Genomic DNA, 20,805 nt, shown 5'->3' with positions numbered 1-20,805 from the left:
CTCGGTTACTAACCAACCAAGGCAAAAGAACAGACTTTTAGCTTCAGTTACTTACCAACCGAGGCAAAAGAGTAGACATTTGGCCTCATTTCTTCACCAACCGATGCAAAAGGGCAGACTTTTAGCCTCAGTTTCTCACCAACTGAGGCAAAAGGGCAGACTTTTAGCCTCGGTTGCTCACCAACTGAGGCAAAATGGTAAACTTTTGGCCTCAGTTTCTCACCAACTGAGGCAAAATGGCAGACTTTTGGCCTCAGTTTTCAATAACCGAGACAAAAGGGTAGACTTTTGGTCATAGTTACTCACCAACTGAGACAAAAGGGTAGACTTTTGGCCTCAGTTTTCAATAACCGAGGCAAAAAGGCAAGCTTTTGGCCTCAATTTTCAATAACCGAGGCAAAAAGGCAGACTTTTGGCCTCAGTTTCTCACCAACCGAGGCAAAAGAGCAGACTTTTAGCCTCAGTTTCTCAACAACCGAGGCAAAAAGGTAGACTTTTAGCCTCAGTTGCTCACTAACCGAGGCAAAAGGGCAGACTTTTAGCATCAGTTGTTCACCAACCGAAGCAAAAGGGCAGACTTTTAGCCTTAGTTTCTCACCAACCGAGGCAATAGGGCAGAGTTTTGGCCTCAGTTTCTCATCAACCGAGGCAAAAAGTGAATTTTTAACCTCAGTTCCTTTACAACTGAGGCTAAAAACCATATTTAGCCTCCTTTTTTTGAAACGAGGCTAAAAAATTGAGGCTAAAGGCCTACTTTCTTATAGTGACTCATCCATCCATCCCTATTCTAGGGTATTTAACAAACAACAACCAGGACAACAGACAACAAAACAGTTATCCCTGACAGGTGTCCAGACAGGCCTATTCATCACAGATGTGTCCATAATAGCTTACACAGCTCACAACTCTGATCATTACCAAATGGACCCTTGGAGATTTATCATTAGATCAATAAATCGAGACGGCAAATCAAGAAGCAACAAACAATAGGAAAACACATACAAGGAAACACAGACTTTATGTGATTCAATCCCTGGAGGAAGCCGTCTGCAAGAAAATACAATTCAAGGTTTTCCATGTTGCAGAATTCCAACCTACAAGCCTTGTGGACCTTATATATGCCAACCCAAGCCTGCAGGTAAAAGAAACAAATTTATATACCAAAAAAAAAAAAAAAACCATCTGGGTTCCTTTTTTCTGCACATTCCACCATTGTTTGGGTGTCAAATAGGCCATGCAATTAGATATAGAAACAGAATACAGAAAACCTGCATGTAAAAGTTTCTTCTCAACGACCCACCTGCAGCCTTGTGAAAGGTGTCCAACTGAATTTTTCATTTCACACTTGTAAATGATATAGTTTTTAGAACAAGAGAGGGCCCTGTCACTTGATTTATGTAATACAACTAAATCCTGCACACTTAAGTGTGACAGCTTTTCCATGATGCTATTACAAGGAAAAAATTCAAATGCAATTTACATGACAAAGCACTCTCCCAAAGCCTAATAATCAATACAAGTTATACAACAGCAGCACCAATCCATGCTGGCTAATTACTGATAGCACTAATGCAATAAAACTTCGTTGCGCCCAAGATAAACTGCAATGAGAGGTATATAAGTTGGTTTCTCATGACAAATATGGCAATGCTTTATTTATTTATTTTTATTTTTTTTGGTTTCTTTGCTTTGGGCTGAATACAATTCTGCCGGATTCATCACAGGCAACGGACGTGGGTCCCTCAACTGGAAACAGCGATTCGATATAATCGTTGGTGTCGCTCGGGGCCTTGCATATCTGCACAAGGAATTCCATGTCTGTATCATACACCGAGATATAAAACCCAGCAATATACTGCTTGACGACAATTTCCAACCCAGAATTGTGGATTTTGAGTTGGCAAGACTACTTCCAGAAGACCGGAGCCATCGTAGAACTAAATTTGCAGGAACATTGTGAGTCAGAATAATCACAATCACATGAATTGTTTCCATCCCTCCATTCATCCTCTATAATCTTCATATTCTATGGGAACTGAATTGCACTTATGATTTCCAGGACGACCACGCCATAGCTGTATGTGTCAACCTTCTCAGATAGCTGCCCATGGATTGCATACTCAGGTGCTGTATAACCCCTATCCAACAAGATCACATACATGGTACATCTTATAAAATTCAAGAGATGAAGGTTTCATGAATGCTTAGTTGGATTGAATTGTAACAAACATAATTAAATATCGAAGAAATGGCTAAAATGGAAATGAAGTGATTTTAATTCATGGAAACGACCCACCCCAACTGCAATGCCATGTGTTTCTAGATGGAGTCGAGAGAACTGAATTGCGATTTCAGTGTAGTCCTTCGTTTCGAGTGGGTCTAGCCACATGAATCATAAATCGGGTCATAAAAAGCATCTGAAAAAAGTTCTTGCATCTGTGAGTGTGGACGATAAGAAGGGATCCCTACCATCCGATTCAGCAGAGGTGAACGACTATTTTTTGGACACATCAAGCTTAGATTCGCCCAAGATTTCTCTTGCAGTTGAATCAGTAAAAAGAGAACCGAAGGATGAATCTGGCGACGAAGGTAGAGGTGGAGGAGGGGGTTATTATTATGGACAAGGTTCATTTAGTTACATGCCACAAAGGCATTCATCATATAGACGGTATTGAATGTATGAAAGTTTTACCTAATCTATATGTTAGTATGTGCATGTTAGGTTTTTTTTACTTTTGATTTTGGACATGATGTTGGACATGGTTTATGTGAGTATGTGCATGTTACCTAATCTTTTTCTTTTTCTTTCTTTCTTTCTTTCTTTATTATTTTTTAAATTTTAGCTTAAAGTGTGTTTGGTACCAAATTTCATGAAAATCTGCACCAAATTAGATTGATTAGTCATGAAATTTCATGGTATTTGCCGCAACCATAACAATTTTTTATCCATACAACTTCTTAACATCTTGTTTGCACTAAATATCATGTCTAATGTGACACAAAATATCATGAAATAATGGTGCAATCTAACACATTGTCTCAATAACTTTTGTTTTGTGGGCTATTGATGGTGATTTTCAAGGTAGCCACCATCAGCTTTCAAGATATTTTTCTTCTTAGAAAATGTGATTGAATGGAGTGTTCTAGTGTTCTCCTGCTTAGGGAAGTCTGTTTTGTCCTTTCTTGTACTCTATTTATTCCCGAAGGGAGCTATAAGATTCTCCTTTTTCTCATGTCAAACTTCAACTCTTGTAACATTGAGCAAGGTTCTCCTTGATTTGGATTGACTTGGTTCTAATATTAGTCACAAAAATGCAAACACTTCCCTGCATTTGTTGACTGATCAGGCAAGTGGAACACACACCCTTTGTTTTATTTTTATTTTTTTTCATGCACTTAAATTTAGATTGTCCAAATCGTGGGGCTGGTTGTGGATGGAACATTTCAAATTGAGCACCATCCTATAGCTTCCTATCAAATGGATGCTTACAGATGAAGAAATTGTTCAATAGTTTAAATTTAACGAATGAAATAAGATGGCTATGATCATTAATTAGTTCCAGTATCTGGCTATGCCCCACTATTTCAGTCCAAATAAGATGGCTATGCCCCACTCTTACAAAGTGGGAATAACCAAATCAAAGTTCTGTTCTTTCACATTCATATTGAAGGCCTGAGATCCACATTGCAGTTTTTGCTAATTTCAAGCTGGAATTGAGGAAATGCAATTGCAATTTGAGGGCTACTCCCTCATTTTGAATGCCAAGAAAATTAGCAACTTTTGGTATTTCACTTTGGCATCCAAACAAAACTTTTCAAGTTCTATCACTAATGGTGGCTGGCACAATTTGAACCAACAAATTATATGTAGTTGTAAAACTTGCGAGATTATGATGGTTGGTTTTTCTGACTACTGTCACTTAGACCAGGATTTTTGTACTGTTCTTGGGTGCTCTCAGTACATCTAACCCCTACCAATTGGTAAGTAATTTTAACAAATTGCATCATAGCCCTTGTTTGATTTGTATAGAAGTTCCATTTATTTCAACAATACCATTGTCACTGCCTTCAATGTTCAACATGGGTTTGTGAAGAAAATCGACAGAAAGTGAAGAAAAATAACCCAATATCACAATCCTTTGAAATTCTATTTTAAGTAAGATTTCAAATTAACCTCGCCCATGGTAGGATGGTGATGTGAAACCTGATTAGGTCAATGAGATTGTCATTGCCATTAGCGAAATTGGTTTTGATCAATTAAACATCCAACCTAGCGTAACTGAGTACTGACTGATGTTTGCATTTGGTGGATTGAAGTGCAAAGTAAAAGTGATACCTTATAGTTATATGTTTTGCATGATCATCTTGGTGTTATTAAGTCAATTTGAATTGCCTAATTATTTGGTGAGCCACACACAGTAAATACATCAAGTAAAACCATGAGCTTTCGACATAGTACATCAGATGAATAGATTGGGCTGTTTTTAGGCCAAGGTAATCTTTACAAAGATAGAAGTTGTCACGCCCCGAACTCGGAAACCGGGCTCACAAAATTCCCGATCGCCGAATCCGGCGCCGACAGCCTCCGTAGAACCCCATTTTCGGATCCCGGTACCCATTCACCAGGTTCCGATCCGGGGATACTACAAGGAGGATTTTAAGTCATCAGTCTGATTCATAATGAGCATAACAAAAGCATAACCCACAAACAATAACCACAAGAACACCACCACAAAATCCACTATGATCAAAAACTTTTTAAGTACAATGCGACTGAAAGAAAATAAAATACAACGTAACAAAAGAAACAGAACTCCAGAAGCTCGGCTGCACGCTCCAACTACAACGAGACTATGGCTGCGACTGCGTCTAGCGTCACCTGCACGCATCAATCGTGCATAAGCTTATGGAAAGCTTAGAGGGTGGTGTAAGTGTGTGCGCAATATAGACGTGCTCAAAATGCAAGGTCAGAGTGATGCGGAATCATGATGATGAGCACATGAATGCAATCAGCCGTACCAAGGCTATGCGGTACAAGATATGAATGCTATCGGCCATAACACGGCCATGCGATGCAAGATGCAACTCAAGCATGCCAATCCTCAACATGTATCAGTACAGTTCTCATTCTGGATAATCACCGGGGTTCAATACACTCCAAATGGCACTGTCGCTCTCCTAGCCGCACAGTCCAAGTGAGCGTAAGAAACCTCACTATCCGCCTGACCAATAGTCTGCCAATACCTATCCGGCACGTCGATAGCGGACCCATTCGCGAGCTGGTCAAACTCAGCCTAGTATTGCCCCCTACCCTCGGGCGAGTAAGGCCACACTCCTTTCCAACCGACCACGACACAGTGGGAGACGCGGCCCTCTGGTATTCGGCCCTCGTGCGCTCATATATCCACTCGGTCTCGACATTGGAGTCATCCTCTGGTACCATCGGGTTTAGGGATTTTCACCTAGGGACATCTATGGTGCCCGTATGCTAGAATCAAATATTTCCGGTCTCCAATCCTGCCATCCACGATGTATCTGTGGAGGCTATGGCCCTGATGTCGCTAGGGCATATAGTAACTATAATCACACAAATGCAAGTGCATGAGTCACATTATCAGTCATGCAACAGTCTGTATGTACCATGCACTTATATGGGGCAACTCCGCCTATCAGGGAGCCCATAAACAGTCTGCCCAAAGGCATATGCTATGATCGGTCACTCCTCACGTCAGGCATACATATGATGCGAATGATCATGAACCATGGATCTATACTAAACATGCATATAGGGATGGGCTCTGCGTATCACCGAAATGGGCCTAGACGGCCTGCAGAGTATAAGTATGGACCTATCAGAGGCCTTAAGGAGTGTGACAATGCGGACATTTAACCAACATTGTCCTTACAATGTGGACGTCAAACCAACATTGTTCCCAAGGCATAGCCCGCCATAAAGTACCATTACACAACCATAGGAAATCACACATTGCAATGGACTAATATACATCTCATTGGGCCTCGACCCATAGTTCTCAGATACATCAAATGGGCCATCTCATATGGGCCTTATATAAATCAAGTGGGCCGCATTAGTGGGCCTTATGTACATTGCAATGGGTCATACTCCATGAGCCTTTGAAAACATCACAATGGGTCTCGTAACATGGCCCTTATATATATCAGAGTGGGCCTCGACAACGGGCCACCAATACGTCGAATGGGCCTAACCTCATGGGCCTTATATATATATCAAGGTGGGCCTCCCCAACGGCCAGAAATACATCAATATGGCTCCATCCCATGGGCCTAGGGCCCACCATAATATTTATTTGAAATCCAACCTATTCATAAGGTCACTTGAACCTTGGGTAAGGCCCACTGAAATGTTCATTTGAAATCCAACTTATTCATAAGGTCACACGGGCCAGGGAGGAGGGGAACAACAATTTTCAGCTTGATCTGGAACTTCTGTGGACCCAGAAAGGGGTTTCAATGGTAGAGTTCAATTCACACTGTTTCTTGTGATGTGGGCCGCCCGAGCGCTGGATTGGCCTGATTTTTGAGGGGGGGTCCATGTCAAATAGTGGCCCACCAAATGGGCGGTGTGGATACAAAATATACATCATGGTGGGGCCCACGGATGGAGCCGTGGGTCCCTGCCTCACGGCAGCAGCAACATATATATATATATATATATATATATATATATATATATATATATATATTTTGTTTTGGGGCCCACCGAGATGTGATTCACAATCCAGCCCACCCATTATGTGGGTCCCACCTAAATGACGGTACAAACCAAGTTTCAGCAACATCCAAAACTCAGGTAGGCCCCACCACGCGATTTTATATGATTTAGGCAGGTCTTCACATGATTTTAGATGGTATGGCCCACATGAGTTCTGAATGAGGCAGATTTTTGGGATGTACGGTCAGTCCATGGGGAGCCATCAAATTCACGGATTGGATGGTCGAAAGGCATCAAGGTGGGGCCCACAACCGGGGCCCCAGCCCACCGTCCGTCCGTCGTCGAGCGCAGGCAGCGCCTGTGGCGCTCTGACAGCAGCAGCGTGCGCTGCTTCTTCTTTCTTCTCTTTTTTTTTTTTTTTAAAAAAAAGGATTTTTTTGTGGTTTTCCACAAACGGGGCCCACATCAGTAAGATCCATACCATTCATTGGCCCCTGAGGCTCGATACAAGTCTATTGACACCAATATTGAATGGTTTTCTGATGTACAGCAACACCGGGGTGTATTTCAATGGTAGGAAACTTACTCGCTATACTATGGCCCACCATAAGCTCAGATTGAGATCATTTTTATGCTCAACGCCTAAAATGATCTGTGGAAGGGGATGGACGGCTTGGATTGCATAAAAGCATTAAAGTGGGGCCTATATGAGTGGCCAAGAAAAAAAATATTATTTTATTATTACATCTTCTGCCCCCTTTTTTTTTTTTTAAAGCTAGCCGTGAACTAGCACCTCTTTTTACCATTCCACATAGTCCAGCGTCCGCTGGACTGTCCGCATTCAATACAAGCATTGTGGTGGGTCCCACTTGGACGTGGCCCACCTATGTATATATATTCTATATTATATATATACAATACATATATATTATATATATCATATATATATATATTATATGAAATATAATACATAGAAAAGGGAATGTATTGGGTCCATCCAAACAGTGGATGGTGTGGATCATCACCTACAATATGACGGGCCACGCCGTCTGATGTAGATGAACGAGTAGATATAACACATATTGGTGGGATCCACACCATCACAAGAAAGAGAGAGAGAGAGAGAGAGAGAGAGAGAGAAATACGGTGAGATAGAGGAACCCCGCCACTATGGGCCCTCTTGATTAGATCACATACATCCAAATGGGTCCCACCAACAAGTGGGCCCTAAAGAATAGAAAATCACCCACCTTATCTTCCTTCTCCTTGCTCCCTTAGACTCCTTAGCTCCTTACCTTCACTATTAATGGAGGTTGATGAAAGATGAATGGTTGAGATTGGAGATGAGAGGGTGGGCCACACTTGAAGTTGAGAGGGAGAGTGTTGGATGTGAGAAGTTTCTCATGGAATTTGGAAAAGTTGCTAGAGAATGAGAGGGAGAGATAGAAATAATGGGTGGAGGGATGGGTGGAGTGATGGTTGTAAGAAAGAAGTGATGAGGGGTATGGTTTAGTTTGAAATTGGTGGAGAAGAGGGATGGTTGAGGTTGAAAATGAGAAAAAGAGGAATGGTGAGGTGGAAAGATGGTGGACTTTTGGAAAAAGAGGGAATGGGTGAAGTACTTTGAGGTATGGTTGCATTTATGGTTAATTAGTGGGACTAATTGTGTAGAGATTCCCTCGAAATCCGCAACGCGCGGTGTTTCTTCGGAATAAACGCTGATCGGCATCTTCTTACCTGGGTATCGGTTCGGTGCGCAAGTCACGGCGTTGGAACCGCGGCGACGACGCGATCGTCAAGACATAAGTTTCGGATCGAGCCGACGTCGGTGCGCGGGACCTGGCTTAGGATCGTGCGCAAATACCGAATACGGTGCGAAGGTTGCTGGAATTTGACCGGAAGGACCGCGGAAGCTAACGGAACAGTACGGATTAGGACACGGGTCTTACAGAAGTGTTATATCGTAATATACAGCTTTTATGTGAACATTTATCTTCCAGTTTTATAACAGTTATCCTTTTATATGCTTTCAATTTTCACAATACTCTCACAATCTATCTCTCTCTCTCTCTCAGCATTTTCTCTGCAATTCATTTCTCTTTCTCCAAGCTCTTCAATTCCTTTTCTCTTTCATCATCATCATTAAGCTCTGATTCTGCAAGAAAAAGAAGAAGAAGAAGAAGAAGAAGAAGAAGAAGAAGAAGAAAAGAGCTGCAATGGCCGTCTCTCTTCCTCAGATTCAACAAGAAGAAGCGATGCCATATCAAGGTACAAAATCAATCTCTCTCTCTCTCTCCTTTTTTTTCTTGTTATCGATTCGAACCTGGGCCAATCCGATCCGACTCAGTTTTCCTAACCGAGTTGGACTTGGATCGGTCCGAGGCAACTTGGGTTAGGATCGGATTGGGTCAGAGGACCAGGACTCGGTCCCGGATCTGACCGAGTTCGGGTCAGACCAAGTAGAACTCGGACCTGGTCGAGTTGGGCCCAATCCGATTTGACTCAGTCTGATGTCCAGCTCTACTGACACCTCTCTGACCATTCCATGGGCTCATTTCATTGCCATGTGGCCCTCTTGGCCATTTGGATGATGCTTCAAGTGATTGCATGGGCGAAGGAAGGGAAGGCCCATTTTTCTTCATGTGGCCCTCGTGACCACATAGATGGATTCATGCCTTATATTTCTTGGGTGGGCCAAGGAATGGGGCCATTTTTCTCCATATGGCCCTCTTAGTCACATAGATGGATTCATGCTTTACATTGATTAGAGGGGCCAAGGAATGGGCCCATTTTTTTCAATATGCCAATCTTGGCCACATATGGATTCATCTTTAAATTACTTGGGTGGGCCAAGGAGTGGGCGCACTTTTGCTTCACATATATAGCCCACTCAGCACACCGTGAAGATGAGTTCGAATGTTTCAAATTGATCAAAGGATACCAAAGCTCTAGCCCTTTGAAAACAAAACAAACCAAAACAAAAGAAGAAGAAGAAGAAGAAGAAGAAGAAGACATAGAAAAGACCCAAGTGGCCTTCATCACTTATACATGATTTCCACGTTTAAAGCCCAAATGTAAGCAGCCTCTAGCTGCCAAGGGCCCAAGTTACACACTCACGGCCCATGCAAAATTTCAAGTGAGCCCACAAGTGAGTGCCACATGTGCAAACCCAAAAAGAGCCCAAGTGACAATTTAGGGTTCTCTAATTTTCAAGGGGCTCACCAAAACCAAACACGTACATGCATTGTTAAATAAAGCCTGTTCATCAAATAAGCCCACCCAGGTTGCCCCATCTATACAATGCAAGAGAGCACAAGATGACAATTAAGAGTTCTTTAACTTTCAAACTAGAGGCCCACTAAGTGGGCAACCATGAGAATGTTTAAGGAAAAGATTAAAGATGTCTCCGCATCAGCCGAAGAGGAACCCATAGAGGACATTAGACATTAGGTTCAAATGGGCCAAGAAAATCTTGGCCATGCTTCTAAGAGATCACCCAAAAAGAGCCAATGGTGGCACACGGTCCACATTTGGACGTATGAATGGGCCGACCATATTGCAATGGGTCATATGCTCCACAAAAGAAAAATGCCATGACCAGATGGATCCGAAAGATCTCAAAGGAGACCATGCTTGGGCTTCATGTGTCACAAAAAAGGGGCCCAAATAGGCCCATGGAGGGGCCACCCACGTGCCAACCAGGGGAGAAACCCAAGAGATGGTGAAGCCCTACAAGTCACTAATGGGCCCACTAGTCCGAGACCCATGCATAAGAAGAGGGAAACCAAAATGGTGGGGGTGGTTTTCAACGCCCAAAGAGGACCACATTTGTTCCAAAGAAAGCATGAGCCTAAGGTAATTAGCAAGCCCACGTGCACCCATGCATGTAAGAAGAAACAAAGGGTATCATGGGGATGACAAAAGGAAGAAAAAGGATTGGGTCCATCTCAAACAATGAATTACCAAGGGAAAATTAAGACCCATGAAACCAGAGGAAAGCCCACTTTTAAAAAGTGTCATGACCTTTCTTTGATCCTAATTTGCAAAAGATTGGGATAAGACCAATGGCATTGGAGAACCATCATCTACCCCCCTCCGCTCTCAAGAATGATGGTCCCAACAAAAAAAAAAAAAAACGAAGAAGGAGAAGAGAAAGTTGAAGTAGGGAAGGAAGAAATAATGAGAAAAGTGAGAGATTGAATAAAGAAAGAAGAGAATGAAAGACGAGAGAAATGGAGTATCCTGGACGGAATGGAAGTGGATGCAAATAAAAACCAACCAACGATGCCCAATCGCGAGATCGGATGGATCTTCTGACTCTAAAAACCATTGCAATAAATCTTTAGCGAGCTTTGCTTCCCACGTACGACACTTTTTTTAAAACGATATATATATATATATTAATAAAAAATAAGCGCCCAATGTCCAAAGTTATAAGAGATCTTCCATACTTTTGGATGGGGAGCAGCACAATAACAAAATAATATTCAACTTCTCATGGTTTCCCTAGAGTCGTCAAATCCATATGCAAAATAAGTGCGATCATCCTGAGCTTTCAGCGTCATGATTAATGTATAGCTATTACATGTGAAAGGGAATGATGAGCACAACTCCAATCCTAGTCAAGGCAATTGTTCTTAATAGTGGAAAAGATCAGTTGTAACCTATGTAAAAATCAAGAGATTGCTTAAAAAAGAGATCACCTACATATAACTAGTTTGGGATGCTAGCAGTGCTTGATTGAGTCCAAGTAGGCATTGTGAGTTCCCAGTAAGGCCAACGAAAGTTTAAAACATCTAGCCACTTTGATGATCAAATCAAGCAAGCTAGTCCTAAGGTGATCATGTATTAAAGGTCATCTCAGATCTAGACAGTAAGGGAATCCTTGTAAAGTCATAAAGTGCATGGGCACTACTTTTCAAATTTATTGACATTGTTATTATCGATTTGATGAGAAAGGGTTATGATTGGTTCCCGTTAATTAATGTCATAGAAAGCGCAGGGACAATGATAATTTTTCTTCAAACCCTTGTGGTATATGGGATTAATTTTTTTCCAGAGAGTTAAGTGACACTGACACTAAGGGAAGTAACAGTTGTAAACCACATCATAACTTAACTAGAGAGGTGGGGTGTCTACTTGCTTTAACATTCGATTGCACACAATGTTTGCTAAAGAGGTGCATCTATAGACACCCCACCTTGAATGAGTAACTTTGCCAACTCGATTCTTGATTCACGGTTGGTTCTGATTCATGTTTCCCAAAACATGGACCTAGTCCAACTCCTAAGCCATATCCTAACCCCTTGCCTAATCTAATCCTGAGCCTAAAATCCAAAGCCTAGCCAAACCCAATCCCAATATCAAGCCCAAAACCTAAGCCAAATTAGGGCTAGATTCAAACTACATTCCAACCAAATTGAGGCTCAAATTTAAGCTCAAAGTCTAAGCCCATACCCAATAAACTCAGGTCCAACCCAGAGCCCAGAAACCTAAAGGTCTTTATGGATGACCTTATGATTTTTACTAGTGCAAATCTGCTATCTACTTATAATACGAGAAATTTCTTTTATAATTTATAGAAAATTCCGGTTTGTAAGTTAATATCCATAAGAGTGTTTTACTTATCTCTAATTCCTATTATTACAAAGATGAAATTAAAGGCATTCTTAATATGAATGAAGGAAATCTTCCAATTAGATATCCTGGGGTTCCCCTTGAAATTGCATGTGGTGTAGGATACCACGACATGTGGAAGCTTAAAGAAGTTACGGAATGAATACTATGTCTTAGAAAGAGGGGGGGGGGGGGGGGGTGGGTGAACTAAGGTAATTAACTCTGAGGTTCCAAGCTAATAGAGGGTCCAATCACATAAACTACAAATGATATGTTAATGAAAAAACTAGTCTATATATGATAGTATACATGTGTATGTGGGATGTGCTATATATCAACTCTTAGCATTCATCTAATCATGCATACATATAATTAAACATTCAATTACATAAGAATAATCAAACAAGTGTTCAAATAACAATCCCAAACACAAGCATATATAGTAGTTTGGTTTCCCAACTCCACTCACGGCAGATGCACTTAACCCATGAGTGTACCGAATTTCACCATTGAAGGTTTTAAATCAGGTTCACCTCTAACCTTTACAATCTCATACAAGGACCGCCTCTCTCAGAGACTTACATGATTTTCTATAGGCTCACCACAAACATCGGTCCTAGTCCAAGGAACTTCGTTTACTCTCGCTAGAGGCTCTCTTGAGACTAACACGCACACACCTGTGTCTAGTGGCTTATACAAGGACTTTGATTTAGGTCATATATAAGAACCAATGTCCTACTTAAGAACCTAATCGAGTTTGACAATTCAAAATCTATACTCAATCCTATATAAGGAATGAGTGTAGTGAGACTCTTACAATTGATAACTTGTTGGATTGAGCCTCTTTTGTAGCGCATTCTCGAGTTGCTCGATTAATGTTTTCCCGTGCTTCAATCAGCTCCCCTTTGCTCCCCTGATCGTGATGCCGATACGTTGCCAATGCTTCAGCTCTAAGATCAATCACTTTGGACGTGATGCTCTTTTGAGGTGACCAATGTGATTGAAAGTTGGTAGAATCTCCTACAACTAACGAGAAGTTATAATTACTAAGGGATCTACATATATGAGTCTTTTAGAGAATTTAGACAAAAGTATACCTGTAAAGGTTAAGTCATCTTCTCTAAGATTAGCACTCTAATGGTGGAGTTTAAGCTCATCTTTAAGGTGGAGGTTAGAATCCCCATTAGAGTGTTAATCTCAAGGAAGATGACTTAAAACTGATTGGTTTATAGGCATAGGATAGGGGATATGATCATGGAATCTCCTAGGCATCTATTGCACCAAAAACTCAGGAAAATGTCTAAGAACTGAATGCCCTTTATAAGGAGTTCGAGCTCCAACAGTAAAAAAATAGGCAGATAATGACTCTTTCGATGGCATTGAGTAGGGCTTTGATGGCATCGAAGAAATCAGATTTCCACCTGAATTGTTGCTGGATAGTTTATTCATTGTTATCCAATGTTATTAAGTGGTCTTCAATGTTATCGACGGTATCCTTCGGTGACATCGAAGGTTCCTTAATTGCATCGAGAAACTCATATAATTTGTTGGACATATCTGAGTTACCTACTCGATTCCATAGAGTGGTCTTCAATGCCATCGAAGACCCCTCGAAGTCTGCTTGATGAGATCAAGCATCACTCGTAGTCTGCTGTTTTGGGCATATGATTTCATAGCAGGTTCACACCTCTTCTAGCTTTACTTATCATGTTCTAATTAAGTTTTTAAGCCCAAAGAATGATCAACAAGGTTTACCTATTAAGCGAAGATCATTTAGAGGTAATGGTTATTTTGGGTCAAGAGTTAGGATCACCAAGGCACCTCATTTACCTGTTCTTTACTCCTTAATGCTCATGTCCTCTCATTTCTTCGGTGTTTAGTTTTTAAAGGCTTAACTGACTACATGACATATCAACTCATGTGATTGACAAACAAGGTGCACAAATCAGTGCACTAACACCCTCTTTTTGGCTAGGCTTCACATTACGGATTGCCAACCTTTGTTTGACAACCTTAATAGGAAACTTAGTAGATGGAAAACATCCCTCCTTTCCTTTGTGGGCAAACTAGAGCTAATTAAATCTACTCTATCCAATCTCCACATCTTTTGGTCTCACATTTTTTTGCTTCCCAAAACATGTTATACCATTATTGAAAGGCACATTAGAAAATTTCTTTGAGGTTATTTCATCATTTATACCATTAGCTGGGGCTCGCTTTGCAAGACTACGAATGAAGGTGCATCGCTTGTGCATTACTTCTTTAGAATTTTCTGTTAAAGCTTGTCTCCTTAAGCAACTTTGGAGAATCACCTATAAGGAAGATAACCTTTGGGGGAAATGGATCCAGGTGAAATATATAGGCCTGAATTCCATTTGACGCATCCAAATTCCCAAAAATGCATTTTAGGCTTGGCGAAGCATTCTTAACATGCCTAATATTGCTAAAAACCATATCAGATATCTTATGGGTACTGGGCATTCTACTAATTTTTGGTATGATCCCTGACTAGGAGAGCCAAATATTTTTTGAAATTACGGCTTAACTACTACAAGAGAAGCTTGGAGATATGTCTAATTGTCTTAGAAAGGGTGAATAAGACTTTTCAAATTTTAACTAATATAATTGCATTCACTTACTTCTAAATAATTAAGTAAAGAAAACTACTTAAGAAGAAGTGCATAAATTAAGTTAAAATAGTAATAAATTTCATTCATGCATTTTAACAAATATGTTTTGTGCAAAAAATGAATAGAGCATAGATATCAATCAATCAACATAAAACATGAATCAAAACATTCACCACAATGCATAACAATAAATAGTAGTTTAGCTATGTGTCTACTCCACTCCCGGCTGACCCACTCTCTCCTAGATTGTGTTAGATTTCATTATCCAATGGTTTTAAATGGGTTTACCATAAACTTTTATAACCTACACAAGGCCACTGTTTTCCTACACAAGATCTTGTCAAGTCATACCCAAGAACTTGAGAAGTCCTACACAAGAACACACACACGTATTCTCCCATCGGAGACTTACTGTAAGACCTGTATCCTAGCCCGTATCATTTCGTAGGCTTCCGCGGTCCTCCCAGTCAAATTGTGGCGATCCGCGATCTGTTATCGGTGATTGCGCGCGACCCTAAGACGTATCCTGTATTTGAGAATCAGCTCGACCCGAGACTTGTACCTAGTGACCGTGCCGTCGCCGTGGTACCGATGCCACGTCTCATGCTCCAAGGCGATACCCAGGCCAGGAGATGTGGGCCTGTGTTCAGTTCGAGGAAAATGCCGCGCATTTGCAATCCCAAGTGAATCTCTACAACATGTCCCATCAATCAAGTACACATCAATCACATCTCATATCAAGTACACATCACTTCACACCCCATCCCCAAGCAACCCCAAAGTCAAACTCTCTCTCTTACAACCCATATATGTCAAGTACACCCATCACCCATCACTTCTCACCCATCCCTCTCTCTTTCTCTCTTTACATCCCATCCTCTTTCTCTCTCATTTCTCCATTTTTTTTTTCAAGCAAGCAACCCATCGTCCAAGCTCCTCCAATCTCCATGAGAATGCTTGGTGTGGCCTACCTTCCTACCACCCAATCCCACCATCTAAAGTCCATCTCAACCATTAAAAACGTTCCCTTGGAGCTCTAGAGGCTATAGGCGGAAGAAAGAAGAGGAGATCCAAGGTGGGTGATTTTTTTGTTTTGATTTCATGATTAGAGGGCCCACATATGGTGGGACCCATCTTGATGCATGTGATTGTAAGCTAGATGGGCCTATAATGGCGGGGTCCCTCTTATTTCCACCGATCTCTCTCTCTCTCTCTCTCTCTCTCTCTCTCTCTCTCTCTCTCCCTCCTGTGATGGGTGTGGCCCACTTGATCCATGCCGTACAAGCCATAGGCCCACCTGATGTATGCTTTCCATCCATTCCATCCAACTGTCTAGATGCTTTTGATGGTGGGGCCCTGACCTGTGTTTTGTTCATATCGTCCATCTAGGACGTTGGATGAAAGGAAATACAAATAGCAGCTTGATCCATAGCGTGGACCCCACCTGATCATCGTATGGACTCCACTGTCCAGCAATGGACGGTGGGGATCCACCTTGATCTAGGTGTACTGGGTCCTGGCCATCTGTCCTGGATGGGCCTGGATGAAGGCACCACATATACCAGCTTCGTGCAAGTAGGGAGCCACACGTGGGACCCACCATGTGTTGAAGCAGATTGGCTGATGTGCCTTACAACAACTGTATAGTTGCTGTATTTACGTGCGTGAGGCATGGAACCCGCTTGTCGTGCATGCACCGTCCAACACGTGGGACGGTGCTAGACACACCTTGATGTACCTATATCTCACCGTCCAGCAGTGGTTCCCACTGCATGATGTCAGTAAGGTCTGTGGGACCCTGTTAAGGTACGCGTTTCATCCTAACCGTCCATTTAAGGACGGTGGACTAGCAGCCCAATTAGGTGGGCGTGATCATGAGGTATATGTTATATCAAAACCATCCGTTCATATGCTGGACGGTGGGACCCAGCCACACGTGTGAGATCCTCACCGTCCAGCTGGGACGTGGACCCCATCTCTGATGCATGTTTTGTATATCCCCACCATCCAATCTTCTGGACTATGGGATTCCACCATGACGTATGGTTTCAATCCATCCTGTCCGTCCATTTTCAGGCATGGGACCCACCCTGCACACCCTGCACGTGTGGGGTGGGGCCTACCTATGATATATGTATTGTATACCCAGCCGTCTGACCGTCCAAATGGTGGGTTACACCATGATGTATATGTTCTATTTACACCGTTCGTGGTGTATGGGCTTTATCTTGACTGTCCATTTGTGTAGACCCCATGTGAGGTATATATATCCAAACCGTCGATCTGTGGGCCCCACTACCTATTTAGCTATTGTTTAATGCAACAGTTCCGTGGGTTTCACATGAGGTAGGATTAATACGTACACCGTCCGTTGGTGCTGGACACACCCGTTATATGATGTATGTGCCTTGTCTACGCATCCACCATCTGGACGGTGGAGCACCTTTATCCACACCATCCACACAGTGTTGGACGGTGCTGGACAATTCGGATGGTGATGTGGACTCCACCATGATGTATGTATTTTATGTCCACGCCGTCCATTTGCCAGTCCCACCATTGATGGATGTGATTCATCCACACCGCTAGCCTTGATTGACAGGCCCACCTGTCATGCAATCGCAGGACCCACCATGATGGACGCATTTCATCTATGCCATCCACTTATGCGGCCCACCTTGATGTGTGTATAGCAGGTGCACTATCCATCTATTGGGGCCCATTTGATATGTGCAGGGCCCACCTCGATGTGTTGTATCTGAAGCACCCATCCATCTTATCAGTAGGGTCATGGGCCCCATTATCTTGTGAGATCCACCATGATATACATGTGTTATACACACACTGTCCATTTATTTTTGGGCCGTAGGCCTCATTACCTTGAGAGGCCCACTTGATGTGTATGAGGCCCATTAGTGCGGCCCATTGATGTGGCCCACTTGTTGTATTTGAGGCCCATGGGTACGGCCCATTGTGACATATGATGCCCATGGGTCGTGGCCCGATCTGAGGTGTATGAGGCTCATGTGTAGGGCCCACATGTTATGTATTTGAGGCCCATGAGCAGGGCCCACCTATTGTGTATATAAGGTCCATTAGTGCAACCCATTAGTGTGACCCACTTGTATATGAGGCCTACATATGAGGCCCATGGTGATGCATTTATGGCCCATTTGATGAGGCCCGTTGTGATAGGTTGGAGACACATGGGACGCGGCCCAATATGATGTATTCAGGGCCCATGGGCAAGGCCCATTATGATGTATTCGAGGCCCATGGGCAAGCCCATTGTGATGTATTCGAGGCCCATGGGCGTGGCCCATTGTGATACGTTTGAGGCCCTTGTATCAAGCCCAACGCGATATATGAGGGGCCCATGAATGAGGCCCAATGTGATGTATGTTGGCCGTTAAGTCGTGTATGAATCCCTTATGTGGACCACTCCTTGGGAGCAATGTTGGTTAGATTTCCACATTGTTGGGCGATGATGGTTTAATGTCCACATTATGACCTTCCCTTAGCCCCTTTGTTAGGCCGATTACCGATTCCGATTGTTGAGGCTGATTATCAATGTTGACTCCGATTGTCGAGACCGATTCCGATTGTATAGGCCGATTATCGAGGCCGATTTCGATTGTCGAGGCCTAATGTGAAGTATATGCAGTCCGTATTTAAGGCCCATTGTGATGTGTATTCAGCCCGTGTTTAAGGCCCAATGTGATGTATATTAGGCCTATGTGATGAGACCCATTGTGGTGCATTTGAGGGGCATGTGATGAAGCCCATTGTGATTATATTAGGCCCATGTGAGAGGCCCATCGTGATGTGTATTGAGCTCTTGAGTAAGACCCATGGTGTTGTATATTAGGGCCTTGTGTGAGGCCATTGGTCCACTATATGTTAGGCTCTATGTGGGCCATTCCTTGGGGGCAATGTTGGTTAAATGAGCACACTATCGAGGCCGATTGTTGATGCCGGTTATTGATATCGATTATGAGTATGTGACAGCATGGCATCATGATGCATGCCCATATGCATCATCTGCATGTTTGTTATGAGATGTGGTTGACTATTACATATGTCATTGGGCAGGTTGTTATGAGACTCCCTGATAGGCGAAGGTTATCTCACATGAGTGCATGGTATACTCAGGATTGATGCATAACTAGATTGTATGACTCATGCATCTTGTATTGTGTGTCGTGACTACTATACGCCCTAGTGATATTAGGGCCATAGCCTCCACAGGCATATCATGGATGGCCAGATGGGATATCGAAAATGTTTAGTTCTAGCATATGGGCACTATAGATGTCCCTGAGTGAAAATCCTTAAACCTCCATGGCCAGGAGATGCCCCAACATCGAGACCGAGTAGATATATATGAGCGCATGAGGGCCGAATACCAGGAGGCCGCGTCCCACTGTGTCATGGTCGGTTGGGAGGGGTGTGGCCTTACCTACCCCAAAGTAGGGGGCATTGCTAGGCTGAGTTTGACCAGCTAGTGAATGGGTTCGCTATTGACGTGCTGGGCAGATATTGGCTGACTATTGGCCAGACGGATGGTGAGGTCTCTTCCACTTACATGGTCGCGTGTCAGTGGGCAGTGATTTGCATGTAGAGTGTACTAGACCCTGGTGATGATCCCAGAGAGAAACTGTACTGATATCTGGACTTATTGAGTAGGAGATTGCATACTCATTCATTCATTCACTATCCACTTAGGCTGGTGGTTTACAACTAATTATTGTGTACCTTCGCATGGTAAGGATTTCGGTTGGGCCGCGACTAACCTGAGATCAAGAGTCTACTACATTGAGTCTGGCTATCCAAATTTAGGTATGGGACTGGTTTGGATAGAAGTCCATTGTGATGGATCCCATAGCCTGCGATACTACGTACTATCATCTCGACTTCACTCAAGTTTGGTCATTTCATTCACACCGCATATCACATTACATCCGCAGCATATGGCATTTTAGGTTACTATGTTTCTGCATTTATATAGCCTAGATACAACTGACGGTATTCGTGGACTTATCAGGATTTGCATATTGTATTATATCATTGGTATCTGATATTTGGCTTGTTGTTTATGTATTACATAGCCGATCTACATTGCTTCATCAGTATATGATATTGTTTTTATTATATTTCTATATCGCGTAGCTTGGATAAGGCTGTGGTATTTATGGGCCTATCAGTATGTTTTCGTATTACTTTGATATTGTATGATTTATAAGCTTGTCAGTATTTCCGCTTACTCTGATTTCTCTGATATTGCTTACTTAGCACTTACCTCGTGCACACACTTTCACCACCCACTAAGCTTTCTATAAGCTTATACATGATAGATGCGTGCAGGTGACGTTAGGTTGCATCAGCGTTGAGCATGGGCATGCAACGGTCTTTTGGAGCTTTGATTTTGACATACGTATTTCCCTTTCAGCATTGTATTCAAATGTTTATATTAGTAGATATGTAATGATGATGTTGCCTTTGTGATTTGGGTAAACTTGTGGTTATGCTTTTTATGAGATAAATGTACATTGAAAAATCCTCCTTGTAGATCCCATGATCGGAATCTGGCGTATGAGTGCTGGGAGCTAAGAATGGGGGTATTATGGAGGCTGTCGGCACCGAATTCGGCGATCGAGATTCCTGTGAGTCCGATCTCCGGGTTTGGGGCGTGACACTTACGCAAGGACTTAACGAGTTTGAGAACACAAACTCTGAATTCCAATCCTACATAAGGAAATGTTTTTGGACATAAAGTAGACTCTTATACTTACCAACAAGTGAGTGAGCCCTATTAAGCACATTGATGAAGATCTTTCAGGTTGTTGAAGATTCGTTAGCTCTCCT

At 42.5% G+C, this 20,805-nt stretch overlaps 1 protein-coding gene across 1 annotated transcript in view; it reads left to right on the top strand.

The window, feature by feature from the left end:
* The window catches only part of LOC131242997 (cysteine-rich receptor-like protein kinase 2), a 50,163-nt gene extending 48,202 nt beyond the window's left edge, over window positions 1-1,961 (top strand). Inside the window, exon 5 of the mRNA XM_058242041.1 lies at window positions 1,725-1,961. Coding sequence (XP_058098024.1) covers window positions 1,725-1,960 — 236 coding nt within the window. The 3' untranslated portion in view covers window position 1,961. The remainder of the gene's footprint in view (window positions 1-1,724) is intronic.
* The last annotated feature ends 18,844 nt before the right edge of the window (window positions 1,962-20,805 follow it).

The sequence above is a fragment of the Magnolia sinica genome, chromosome 4, assembly GCF_029962835.1.
Source record: "Magnolia sinica isolate HGM2019 chromosome 4, MsV1, whole genome shotgun sequence".
NCBI classification, from domain to species: domain Eukaryota; kingdom Viridiplantae; phylum Streptophyta; class Magnoliopsida; order Magnoliales; family Magnoliaceae; genus Magnolia; species Magnolia sinica.
This window is presented reverse-complemented; position numbering and strand designations above follow the sequence as displayed.